The 12,950-nt window shown below is 43.7% G+C and overlaps 2 protein-coding genes across 3 annotated transcripts in view; both read right to left on the minus strand.

The window, feature by feature from the left end:
• LOC130381763 (activin receptor type-2A-like) overlaps positions 1-12,950 on the minus strand; it is an 82,269-nt gene that overhangs the window by 17,046 nt on the left and 52,273 nt on the right. The window lies entirely within an intron of this gene.
• On the minus strand, positions 3,863-7,236 carry LOC130381762 (uncharacterized). Its single transcript, XM_056589518.1, has 6 exons — positions 6,500-7,236; positions 5,751-5,954; positions 5,155-5,301; positions 4,802-5,032; positions 4,328-4,471; positions 3,863-4,205 (listed from the first exon to the last, which is right to left on the minus strand). The coding sequence occupies exons 1-6, from the start codon at positions 7,175-7,177 to the stop codon at positions 3,939-3,941; spliced, it is 1,671 nt and encodes a 556-aa protein (XP_056445493.1). The 5' UTR covers positions 7,178-7,236; the 3' UTR covers positions 3,863-3,938.

The raw sequence follows: 12,950 nt of genomic DNA on the forward strand, positions 1-12,950 counted from the left end.
CAAATGTACTTTTAAAAAATGCCATCTCCTTGCTACCACCTCCCAACCCATGTTCTGCTGATGATCTTTTAGAGAACTTTATGCATCTTTGCGAGAGAAACATTTTTCTCCAATATCATTAAAACCAATACTAATAATGCAAAAACCCTATTTGCAACTGTGGACAGACTGACCAACCCTCCAACACAAATTCTACCTGATCTCCATTCCACGCAGAAATGCAATGAGTTTGCAGATTTTTATACTGATAAAATTGAAGGCATCAGACGAGCCATCAATATCTCCCCTTCAAACAAAAATGTAGGACTACCACCCTGTTCAGGCAAAAGTGACGTGGTAGGGATGGCATGCTTTAATGTTATAGACTCTAAAAATCTTGTGGAAACTGTGACACAACTAAAGCCATCCACCTGTTGCCTTGATACTTTACCTACCAACCTCTTTAAGAATGTTTGACTGCCTAGCAATAGACATACAGCAGATAGTTAACAACTATCTCCAGTCAGTCAACTTCCCAAAAGCCTTGATAGCCAAGGTACCTCTATTATTAACAACTACAGACCAATATCAAATCTTCCCTTCATAAGTAAAATCATTGAGAAAGTTGTCCTCCAGCAACTTAATCACTTCCTGGTATCAACTGGTTGCTATGACGCCTTCCAATCAGAATTTTGACCGCTGCACAGCACTGAGACGCCATTATTAAAGTTGTAAACGACGTCCGCCGTTAAATTGGTTCAGATCCTACCTACAAAATAGGAACTACTTTGTTTCCATTGGCGACTTTGTATCAGAATCAACCAGTGGTGTAGTCTACGTGATACGCAGGTATACGCCGTATACCCACTAGGAACGCACCAGGATTTGCGTATACTAGGGATGGGCGTGAGGAATCGATTACTCGAGTACTCCTCATTACAAATGAACTCGGTTGGTGGACAGGCAAACTCGAGTTTGCATATGCACACACAAACAAAGTTTCCTGAAGCAAATGTATAAATTTTCTGTCGGCGCCACAAATGCATGCCGTGGGCACAAAGCAAATTAAATGTATCCATTTCGGTGTGGCGCGTTCCGTGCCGTGTGCAGGCACGCCAGAATTCAAAAAGTTAAGAGATGGCGGTTAAAGCAAAGCGCAGCGAAGAATTTAAATACTTTAAAGAAATAGGAGATCATAAGGTGAAATGTAAAATATGCTTGATTACTGCAATGGTCTCCTTACAGGTCTCCCAAAATAAACTCTAAGGAAGCTTCAGCTTGTTCAGAATGCTGCTGCTAGAGTTCTAACAAAGACCAAAAAATTTGAACATATTACACCAATTCTTAAATCGTTACATTGGCTTCCTAGGTCAGATAATTGATTTTAAAATCATGTCGCTAACCAATAAACCCCTACATGGTTTAGGCCCAAAATATTTATAGATAAATATATATATACTGATATGCTTCCACTACATAAGCCTTCTAGGGGCCCTATCTTGCATCCGGCGCAAGTGACTTAGTCACTGGCGCATGTGTCGTTGCTAGTTTACAACTGGCGCAGAGCGTTCTTTTCCCACCAGCGCCACTCGCCGGTAAATTAGGGATTGATCATGCGCCGCAAGGGGCGGTTCGGCGGTAGGAGGAGGCGTGTTCTGGCACAAACGGTATTTTGCCGTCTCTGAATACCATTGCGCTACTGACCAGGAAATACCTGGTTTAAAGTCAGTGGCGCATTGTTCAGACGCTATTTTAAGGGCGCATGCATACATGCGCATGCGATGCATACGGATTGCTTGTGCACCTCGCGCATACACTTTGCTTCTCTCATCTACCTAGCAGCCGCACATTCTTGGTAAATTATTTGGGAAAGAACAGCTGATGCAGCGGTAATAAGTTGTACTTTTAAATCAATGCATCTGCAAACACCGTACAGCAAACACATATTTTCTTGACACAGACATCGTGTAGGCCTACATGCCCATAACTTTTAGGATTGATGAGTAGGCCTATTTGATCGTGAAAAACATTGTTTTACCGCGAGTGAGTGTTAAAAAGAATGAATGAATGCGGGCGCGCGTGTGTGCTCTGTAAGGCGCCCAGTTTCCAACCTCGAAATTTCACTTAATTTAAATCGAATTTGCATGGTATTTCTTATCCTTACCAGATGCCCGAACCACCTCAGCTGACTCCTTTCTAAGTAAAGGAGCAGCGGCTCTAATCCGAGTTCCTCACGGATGGCTGAGCTTCTCACGCCAGCCACCCTTCTGAGAAAACTCATCTCGGCCGCTTGTACCCGCGATCTCGTCCTTTCGGTCATCACCCAACCCTCATGACCATAGGTGAGGATAGGAACGAAGATCGACCGGTAGATCGAGAGCTTTGCCTTGCGGCTCAGCTCTCTTTTCGGAACAACGGTGCGGTAAAGCGAACGCAATACCGCCCCCGCTGCTCCGATTCTCCGGCCAATCTCACGCTCCATAGTTCCCTCACTCGCGAGTCGCGAACAAGACCCCGAGGTACTTGAACTCCTTCACTTGGGCAAACTAAACACGTAACGCATAATACAATCAATGGCAATGTCTATTACCGCGGGGACACATGCATATTAGGATAGCATACAATACTGATAAGAAACAATGTTTATAATGTATTGCCAGGGTATCTGCAGGTTTCAGCAAGTCAAATTTAAGACTTTTTAAGACCTTTTTAAGACCACCTTGAATGAAATTTAAGACCTTAAACCCGCGATGGTCGGGGGGATCCCGCTGTATTACAACCCAAGCGTAGCATGTGTGTCACTCAATGAGACTCATTCAAGTTTACTTTTTGTCTGTTTATTGAACATAAAGTGATACTCAGTGCTCTCTGGTTCAAAAACTGTAAGAACAAGTGCATGTTTCCGAACAAGAAGTTTACAAAATAATATACAAAAATACACAAACAAATTTAGTAAATTGAGTCAAACAGCATTGGCTCTGTGGTTCACGAAATAACAAGTGCAGCTGCAAACCTCTAACAAAAAAAAACAACGAATGAACCTAACACACACACACACACACACACACACACACACACACACACACACACACACACACACACACACACACACACACACACACACACACACACACACACACACACACACACACACACACACACACACACACACAATGAGCCTCAGGTGAGCCTCAGTTCTGTGGCCTTAATCTCCAGTTCTGCCTCAATCCTTTTCAGCTCACTTAATTTTTCCTTGCATCTCTTCCTGAGGATGTTTGATTTCGTTATGAGCTGAGCCATCAAGGTGCCGGACTTACCCTCAGCTTGCTCGGCAAACAGGTCAGCATCTTTCTCCAGAGAGCCACATACCTCCAGGAGAGTTTTCTTTTTCTTCTTAAGCTCAGCGACGTGTTCTTCTGCAGCTTTCCTCTTCTGCCCTTGTGCAGCACCTTGGCTCTTCCTCTTTTCCAGGTCAAGGTGTTCTCTATATTTTGACCTTGCTGATCCCACCGAGGTCAGCAGCTCCTTGGTGAGAGGGACATTGACAACCCCCCCACAAACGGCAACGTAGTCACATACCAGTCTCTGGGCAATGACACCGTCCTCCTTAAGGTTTACAGTTTCCACCTCCTTATTTATCGAGAAGCCTCTCTCGACCGTTGCCTGCCCATGGGATAACAGTAGGATCTTCTGACAGAAACCCCAAAGCTCAGGGTAGGGTTGGCTGAGAAAGCCATGCAGAAACACATCAAGCCTGGTTTCGATGGGCCGGAAGGACAAAAACTTCTCACTTTTAGCCTCGACAGACATGAAGTTCCCAAACTGTTGGATAATCACATCACCTGAAATAAAACAGATGAAAGGAAATATGTGAAATCTTATTTAGATGATTAATTATGATAAGCAGATGGTCTTATGTCCAATTGTTCCTTATAATCAGGAACAACATTAAAACTATTCTATGAACTATTCATACCAGCAGCGACACCTCTGGACAACTGCTTGTCTTGCAGGAATTTCTGCACTACACTCCTCATTCTTCCCTGGCACCAGTCCGGGTCGGAGTACATGGCTGTGGGGTCCAGGCATGCCACCTGTCTCACAATAGGGTACTTCAGGGGGCTCTTGTCCTGGACTTTCTTTAGGATATTTGACATACCCTTCACGCAGTCCTTCCTAAACTCTAGGGCAGTGAGCTCTCCTATGCTGTTCTTTCTCTGGAGGTCCTGACAGATGGGTAATGTGTTGTAAATACAGCTGAATGGCCTAACACAGCATTCTCTCCTGCCTGGTGGATATGGAGCATCATTTGATAGAAAGTAAGTAATAAGTAATACATCTAAATTACCTTCAGGGCTGCCTCTGCACCCAAGCCTATGTCAGCTTCCTTCAAGTTGACCCAGATCTTTTGGTCAGCCACATCCAGCCTCACCAGCTGCACTGGAGTGATGTTTTGGAGATGCTCCCTCTTGACAAAACGCCTAAGCATACTCTGAAAGGGTAATAGGAATTGTTACATAGAGGGGTAGGTACCTTGATAACCACATTAACCATGATAAACATTTCTATATTAGTTATTTAAAATAATCTCTTAACATCACCATAAGAAAGTATAAATAATGATGAGTGACCTTTACTGAGCAAAAACATAATCTTTCAGTCATTTTATGTTTTGATTAGGGACGAGTTTCATGAATCAAGCTACCAAACAGCGTCTCCCATTTTTGCCTACTACACGCATGCCCGCACACATACAGTATGCCCCACACACGCTCAACTTGTTTTTCTTTTCTTCTTGATTCTTCATTATTAATTTGATTACCTGGAACAACTCCACCAAGTCCTTGCAAAGGAATGGCATGACTGGTGCGTCAGTCTGATACTTCGTCAGAAAGGGAGTGAACGTCCTTGAGATGGCCATGAAGAATTGTAGCTTAGGCAAGATGAGTGGATCTTGCTTGGCTGCTTCTATGGTGTCAAATGAGGCTGTTCCAGGGTTTGGAACCTTCTTTGTCCGCACTGCATCCACGTATGTCACCAGTGAAGGCCATACCTTTAATATTTCATCATGTATGTGTTTATTATTTCATCATGCACGTCTATTTTATCGTATTGTGCAGCACCTTGTAATTTTGTTAGAGTGCTATAATATAAATAACGTTTAATTACTATTACCTCTATGGCCCTTTCTACAACTGGCAGGTTTTCAATCCACCGATGCCCACAGAATGGTAGCGGGAAGACTGAGGATTTGGTGAGGGCAATGAAGTCATCCCTCCTTGCTGGTGTGTTATGAAAAAGGTAGTGCATCCCCCTCAACACCTTGGTGGAAGAGAGCGGAATGATGAGTTAACCGTCATCTCTGATGGAGAATGACTTTTACCCACCCATGCACACACTGATAGCACTGGTGGGACTTCTTCACTAAAATTGTTTAAAGGAGCAATATATTGCAGGCCCATTCCCCCTGTCATATCAGACTGTAAAACCAGCACCGCCCATTAGACCACACAGTGACAGTGATATCTTTTTCTCACAGGGGCAACTTGAGTCAAGGAGGCAAATGGGCTGTTGCCCGGGTAACCAAAGCAACATCCTGAGCAAATCCCGAGACTGACGGTTAATGTACATTATGTGTAAATGGTAATAAACATCTGTAATAACATTAAATCAAATTCAAGCTCTATTTATATTCTTTCTATTGTCCATGTGTGAAACTAATTTCCCTAGTGAAACTAATGAAAGATTTCTCTTAGTTATAATTATCTTACCTTCTCCAGTTGCCACATAGAGAATCCACATTTGAATGCGTTATGTAGGGTGTGGAGGCCACAGCTACCCACATTCACCAGCTGGACACCACCATACTGCTCAGCGTGCTCTTGCTGTAGAAGCTCAAAGAATTTCCAATTTACATTGGGTCCATCCATGGAGATGGACACCATGTTCCTCAGATTCAGCTCCTTCACACACTCCTGAGAAAGAAGTTGATTATGATTATAATGACATGATTGCCAATGGTTCAGTTTAATTTATTTCATCCTCAGTTAACATTAACTCTCTCCCTCTTCCATCCATCCACTCCCTCTCCCTTCTCTTATGTCCCCATCTCTGTTAGTCTAAAAAAATAATGGGGTAGAAATTACTAGCCTACACAGCATGAATACACACACATGTATGAACTTAACTCCTTTACTCACACACACATGTATAAACACACAAACATAACACTCAAAGCTGCAAGCTTTTTATATTCATCATACAGCCACATTATACCTTTTAATATGTAATTGCATTACACATATGCAAGCACACACATGCCGACACACACACACAAACACAGACACACGCACACATAATTATATATACGGCCCCCAAGCACACGCACACACACACGCACACACATGTCATCATTCCCTATTTTAGGCCGACCATTATACTGAATAGGCCTGCATAATGAAATTGCCCAAATGCATATAAAGTTCACAATTAATCATTGAAAAAAATTTATATTACTTACTTTGAAGTGGTGCAGTAAATCTCGGGCTGTTGCGTGTCCCATGAATTGTGAGCCCAAGTACCGGGAATGCACTTGATCTCCGACCCAATATCGGACGTGCACGTCAAGTTGTTTGCTCTTAGTGGCGTGGTTCAACGTCTCATCAAACATCAACACAAAATCAGCCTTGTTGACGCTGCAGATTAGCTCGTTGCGGATGAACGGCGCTAGTCCGAAGCGAGTTATATACGCCGTTTTGTCCTTTCCGGCCGTAAAGGTGCTCGCGATTTGAGAGTCGGGGAACATCATACCGAAGAGCTCTCCTATCCCCTCATTTGAGTTGTAGGACTGGTGCTTGACCACTGTGTTCAAAATCCACAACACCTCCGCTTTCAGCGTTGGTGTCGCACCAAATGCTACCCTCAGGTCAGTGCTAGCAGCGCGGACCGTCTGCGGCGGTGGCGCCGGGGCAGAGATGCAAAATGTAGAAATTGCTGGGGTCTGTGTGTGGCTCCTGGCAGAGGTTTTGTGTTTTTGGCTCTGCATATGGCTGAGGACAGCCTTAATCCCCATGGTGCCGAGCTTAAATGTACTTTTGCACAGAATGCATCTGGCCTCTTCTGGGTTGGCAACAGACGCTAGCCAACCTCTGAAACGGACGTCTTGCAGCCAACTGACGTTGAACTTGCATTTCCCCATTGTTGCAGACTAGCTAGCAAGCGCGCAGACATCCGTATATATATGCAGCTAGCAAGAAAGTAGCCTCTCTACATCTCCTTCCCGAAAAGTCCCGCGAGAAAATTAAAAAATAAAATAGTCCTGCCCCGACAAATTTAAGACCTCCGAGTTATTTATTTAAGACCAGCGTATGACATTTTTGACGAATTTAAGACTTTTTAAGGCCTTAAATTTAGAAAAATGAATTTAAGACTTTTTAAGACTTTTAAGACCTCCGCGGACACCCTGATTGCGTATATCATTAAATAGAACCACAGTTACCGCATATCATATGTTATAGCCTATCATATGTTTTCTTTGCCGAAATTTATTTGAGGACTCAGTATATTCCATGTGTGAATTAGGCCATATTATTTGGCAATAAACTAAGCCATTTGCAGTTTGAAATTCTCGGAGACTGCAGACGCGCTGTCAAAATATCAACTCGTCCGATTCAAATGCGCTCATGGCTCTTAAAGGGGATGGGAGCTGGCACTCTCATTGGTTTGTTGCACGTTACGCCCAAACCACACCTACGGGTAATTAGGCTGCTTCAGACCAACCCTTTTGACACTTGCGCCGCGGCGCAAGCGTCATTTATCCGCCTGTAAAATAGCGATAGCGCCGTAGAACCGCCCACAAAGCTACTTGCGCTTTGCGCTTCCCACTTGCGTTTCAGACCGTTAAAATAGGGCCCCATATGTTATAGACTATCATACGTTTTCTTTGCCGAAATTTATTTGAGGACTCAGTATATTCCATGTGTGAATTAGGCCATATTATTTGGCAATAAACTAAACCATTTGCAGTTTGAAATTCTCGGAGACTGCAGACGCGCTGTCAAAATATCAACTCGTCCGATTCAAATGCGCTCATGGCTCTTAAAGGGGATGGGAGCTGGCACTCTCATTGGTTTGTTGCACGTTACGCCCAAACCACACCTACGGGTAATTAGGCTGCTTCAGACCAACCCTTTTGACACTTGTGCCGCGGCGCAAGCGTCATTTATCCGCCTGTAAAATAGTGATAGCGCCGTAGAACCGCCCACAAAGCTACTTGCGCTTTGCGCTTCCCACTTGCGTTTCAGACCGTTAAAATAGGGCCCTAGAACACTAAGATCTTCTGAGACCAATCTGTTAATTATCCCCAGAGTAAACACGAAACATGTTTACTCTGGGGATTTAGTTACTATGCAACAAATAGCTGGAATAAACTCCCTGAGGATTTAAGACCTGCACCAACTCTGAGCACCTTTAAAACAAGACTGAAGACTTTTATGTTTGCTTTAGCTTTCTGCTAAATTTTAAATACATTGCACTTTCTAAAAAGCTTTTTTTTAACTTTGCCTTTATTTTCTATTTTATTGCTAAAATGCCTTTTTAACTTTCCCTTTATTTTCTATTTTTACCAGAAAGATACATGATCTGATACTAGAGAGAAAGGATAAGGGTTTGAGACCCAAGTTCTGTCTGGGTTAGAGTCCTAGAATCTGGGTTGGAGTCCCAGAGAAAGGACCAAGTTCCTTTAGGTCGGGTTGGAGTCCCAGAGAAAGACCCGAGTTCTGTCTGGGTTAGAGTCCCGACGTCTGTCTGGGTTGGAGTTCCAGAATAAGGCCTTTGGTTCGTGGTTAGAGTCCCGACGTGTGTCTGGGTTAGAGTCCTCGAATCTGGGTTAGAGTCCTAGAATAGAGCCAGATGGTTGGAGTCCCAGAGAAAGTACCAAGTTCCTTTAGGTCGGGTTGGAGAACCGACATGGGTACCAGAGAGACTGTTGATCTGATCTTAAATACATTGCACTTTCTATTTTTCCTCATTTCTTTGTATAGGTTTTCTTTTACTTTCTAAAATGCCTTTTTAACTCTACCTTTATTTTCTATTTTTACCAGAAAGATACATGATCTGATACCAGAGAGAAAGGATAAGGGTTTGAGACCCAAGATCTGTCTGGGTTAGAGTCCTAGAATCTGGGTTGGAGTCCCAGAGAAAGGACCAAGTTCCTTAGGTCAGGTTGGAGTCCCAGAGAAAGACATGAATTCCCGACGTCTGTCTAGGTTAGATTCCCAGAATAAGGCCTTTGGTTCGTGGTTAGAGTTCCGACGTCTGTCTGGGTTAGAGTCCTAGAATCTGGGTTAGAGTCTTAGAATAGAGTCCTAGCCTAGAATAGAAATTGACTAGAATCCAGGTTGGAGTCCCAGAGAAAGTACCAAGTTCCTTTAAGCCCAGTTCAGACCAAAGATTCACCTTGCAACGGCTTTCAACGAGACGGTTTTAGAACGTCGCAGGGGCGGTGTGAACGGGTCGTTGCAAGCCGTTGCAAGGAGTTGCAAGGCGTCGCAAGGAGTTGCAAGGAGTCGCCAGAGATTGAACATGTCAAATCGCAAGGTCCAGTTTTAGAACGCGGCGATTTAACTATTCCTCTTCTGCCAATCACAGCACAGAACAACTTGTACGTCACGGCCTTACTCCGTCCCGGTACCGTACTGTCCACTCCAGCATAAAGAGATCCGAAGATGGCAGACTTCTGGTCCGAGGAGAGGGAGGAGAACTTAATTCGGTAATTAAATTTGGTTGAAATGCAGTCCCGGTAATTTGTGTTCGTCTTCTGAATTAAAGGCCTCACCAGATCCTCCAGATGATGGAATAGGACCGGGACAGGCGTGTAAAATTGGTGAAAGCTGACATATCCCCGATTTCCAGCTCTCTACACAGATTGGTGTAGGCACCCTGTTTCTGCCGCTGAAGTACCCAACTGCGGCTCCATATTCTTGGCTTTATAACTCGCCGACTCTCCTTTTCATGATTAAGGCCACGGCAAAAACTGCGACCATTTCACTCTCACTAACATAATTAGGCCTGTTTATAATTAAGTTATCCATCTCCAAGTAGTAGTTGAGCCGATGGTGAACAAAGACAGATCAAACTGAAATTCAACTAACGGAAAATGCAATGTATCCAACAACGGGTAATCAAAACTAACTGTAAGCTCCAGCTATTTACTCCAATGCAGATGTAGTAGAGAATGACAAAACACAGTAACTCTAGCCTACTCTCAAGTAAAATAAAAATAAAACTAATTGCAAACCTAACTAATCGCAAACCTAACTAATCTAACCTAACCTACGCAAATTATGATGTTGCGGCTCTCAGCTGTGCCAGAGCGTTCACAGTTGCTATGGAAACCACCTAGCGTCACAGCCTGTTGCAGCGCGTTGCAGCCAGTGTGAACGGCCCAGTTTTAGAACGTTGCAGCCCGTCTCGTCGCAAGGAATCGCAAGGAGTTGCGAGTTGCAAGCCGTTGCAAGGTGAATCTTTGGTCTGAACTGGGCTTTAGGTCTGGTTGGAGTCCCGACGTGGGTACCAAATTCCTTTAGGTCGGGTTGGAGTCCCGACGGGGGTTACCAGAGAGACTGTTGATCTGATCTTAAATACATTGCACTTTCTATTCTACTCATTTCTTTGCATATGTTTTCTTTGCATGACAATGTCTATATGTGAAGCACTTTGAGTCTGCCTAGTGTATGAAAAGTGCTATATAAATAAAGTTGCCTTGCCTTGCCTACCTGTTTTATTTGTTTTGTGGTTAATTATGATGTTGTGGAATAACTTTTAATGCTTTAACCCGCAACCATATATTAATTTGTCTTTAAGTAAGATAATGAGACTTAATTTAAGTTATTCAAAGTCATGGTGCTTTATTTGTGATGGGTTGTTGGCTAGTGTCACTGCCTAAAAGAATGGTAACTGGGAGTGTGTCATCCACACCAAAATATTTTCATACTTGTAGTTTTTACTTTAGTATTTAAAGTACTTAAAGAGCACTTTCTGGAAATAAAGGGACTGTTCCAGTAATGCTGTGTGCTGTCATGTATGTGTATTCTATGTTAATAAGTAGTGACATCATTAGTGACACTCACACTAGACCATCTGGCCGTGGCCGTTTTCACACCTAACCGTGCTCTGTGTTTTCAGAAAACTGTGTTTTCTGTGTTGTTGTCCATTGTTGTTAAAACTCTGACTGGCGGCAGACTTTATTATGGTCCATGCAGCGGACGCTTGGTGATGACGTGTTACTTACGACGTGATGACGCATGTACAAGAGCCTACCGTGGCCAGGCCACAGTTGCGACGGCCAACGGCCACGGCCAGATGGCCTAGTGTGAGTGCAGGCCAGAGAACAATGGGGCCATTTGAGCACGGTTAGGTGTGAAAACGGCCAACGGCCGTTTTCACCAGGAGGATGAGGGCATACCTGAGGTGCCACAACAACCATCACACAGCACTGTTTCCAGCCAGTGGGAAGATCCATCGCTCTGGGACCACAGCTATGGTGAACAGCAGGGTGTTGAGGAGACGGCCGAAGATGCCACAACACAAACTGAAGATTTCAGCTATTCCATGCTTCAGAGTGATGCAGATTCGTTCCTCTACACTGGAGTCTCACTGGAAACCTTCAACTCTCTTGTTTCCACCTTAGAAGGATTTGCTGAAAGGGCTTCTGTTTTGTCAGTGCGTGATCAGATACTAATGACACTGATCAAATTGAAATTGAATCGTGTGCTTGGTGACCTTGGTAGGCAGTTTCATGTGTCTCAGAGTGTAGCCAGTAAGGTCATCTCTTTCTGGATCGATAAAATGGAGGAGGTCTTACGCCCTCTTATTATCTGGCTTCCAAAAGAAACCATTAAGGCCACCATGCCAACTGCATTCAAGCGCTTTTTCCCCAACACCACCTGTGTCATCGACTGTAGCGAAAGTTTGTTACAGAAGGCGAAAAATCTTGACTCTAGAGGAGAGTCCTACAGCCATTACTACTCGCACAATATGATCAAGTACCTTGTTGTTGTTGCCCCATGTGGCTTAATCATGTTTATCTCAAGTGGATATGGAGGACGCGCCAGTGACAAGTTTATCACAATGAACTCTGGTATCTTGGACTATTTGAGGCCTGGAGATGAAGTCATGGCAGATCGTGGGTTTTAATTCGTGATTTATTGTTTGAAAGAAGGGTCAAATTGGTTCTGCCCGCTTTCACTAGAGGGGGTTCTCAGCTAACTGAGAAACAAGTCACAGCAACTCGCAGGATTGCAAATGTGTGGATTCATGTTGAGAGAGCAATTAGGCGACTTAAAGTATATAAGATCTTGTCTCATGTCATACCAATAAACATGACGCCCAAAATTGAAAAAATCCTCAGAATCTGTGCGGCCCTAGCCAACTTAAAGGGTGATCTCATCTGTGAGCGATAGGTGACAACGGTTGTGTTCTGATGCTGTTGGGGTAGGGGTAGGGCGCGCGCGCGCACACACACACACACACACACACACACACACACACACACACACACACACACACACACACACACACACACACACACACACACACACACACACACACACACACACACACACACACACACTATAGTTCCCAACCAGAGCGGTGGTTCAAGTTCAAGATCCTAAGACAGCCAGCACCTGGAGTGGTTGTTGGGTCGATTCTCCCTACACGTTTTTTTGATTACAAAAAGACTGATTACACAATATGTGACCTGAAATTTATTTAATAACACTACTTTGTACATCTACATAAATTGCTCCTGTATATTTCATATTGACACTTGCTTCCTTTTGTAATTTGTACTGTTTATATTTACTCTTTGTATAATATTTGTTGTTTACAGAAAGACTGATTACACAATATGTGACATTAAACTGATTTAATAACACTACTTTGTAATATTCACCTATCTACAACAATAC

This window comes from Gadus chalcogrammus, chromosome 4 (assembly GCF_026213295.1).
Source record: "Gadus chalcogrammus isolate NIFS_2021 chromosome 4, NIFS_Gcha_1.0, whole genome shotgun sequence".
NCBI classification, from domain to species: Eukaryota; Metazoa; Chordata; class Actinopteri; order Gadiformes; family Gadidae; genus Gadus; species Gadus chalcogrammus.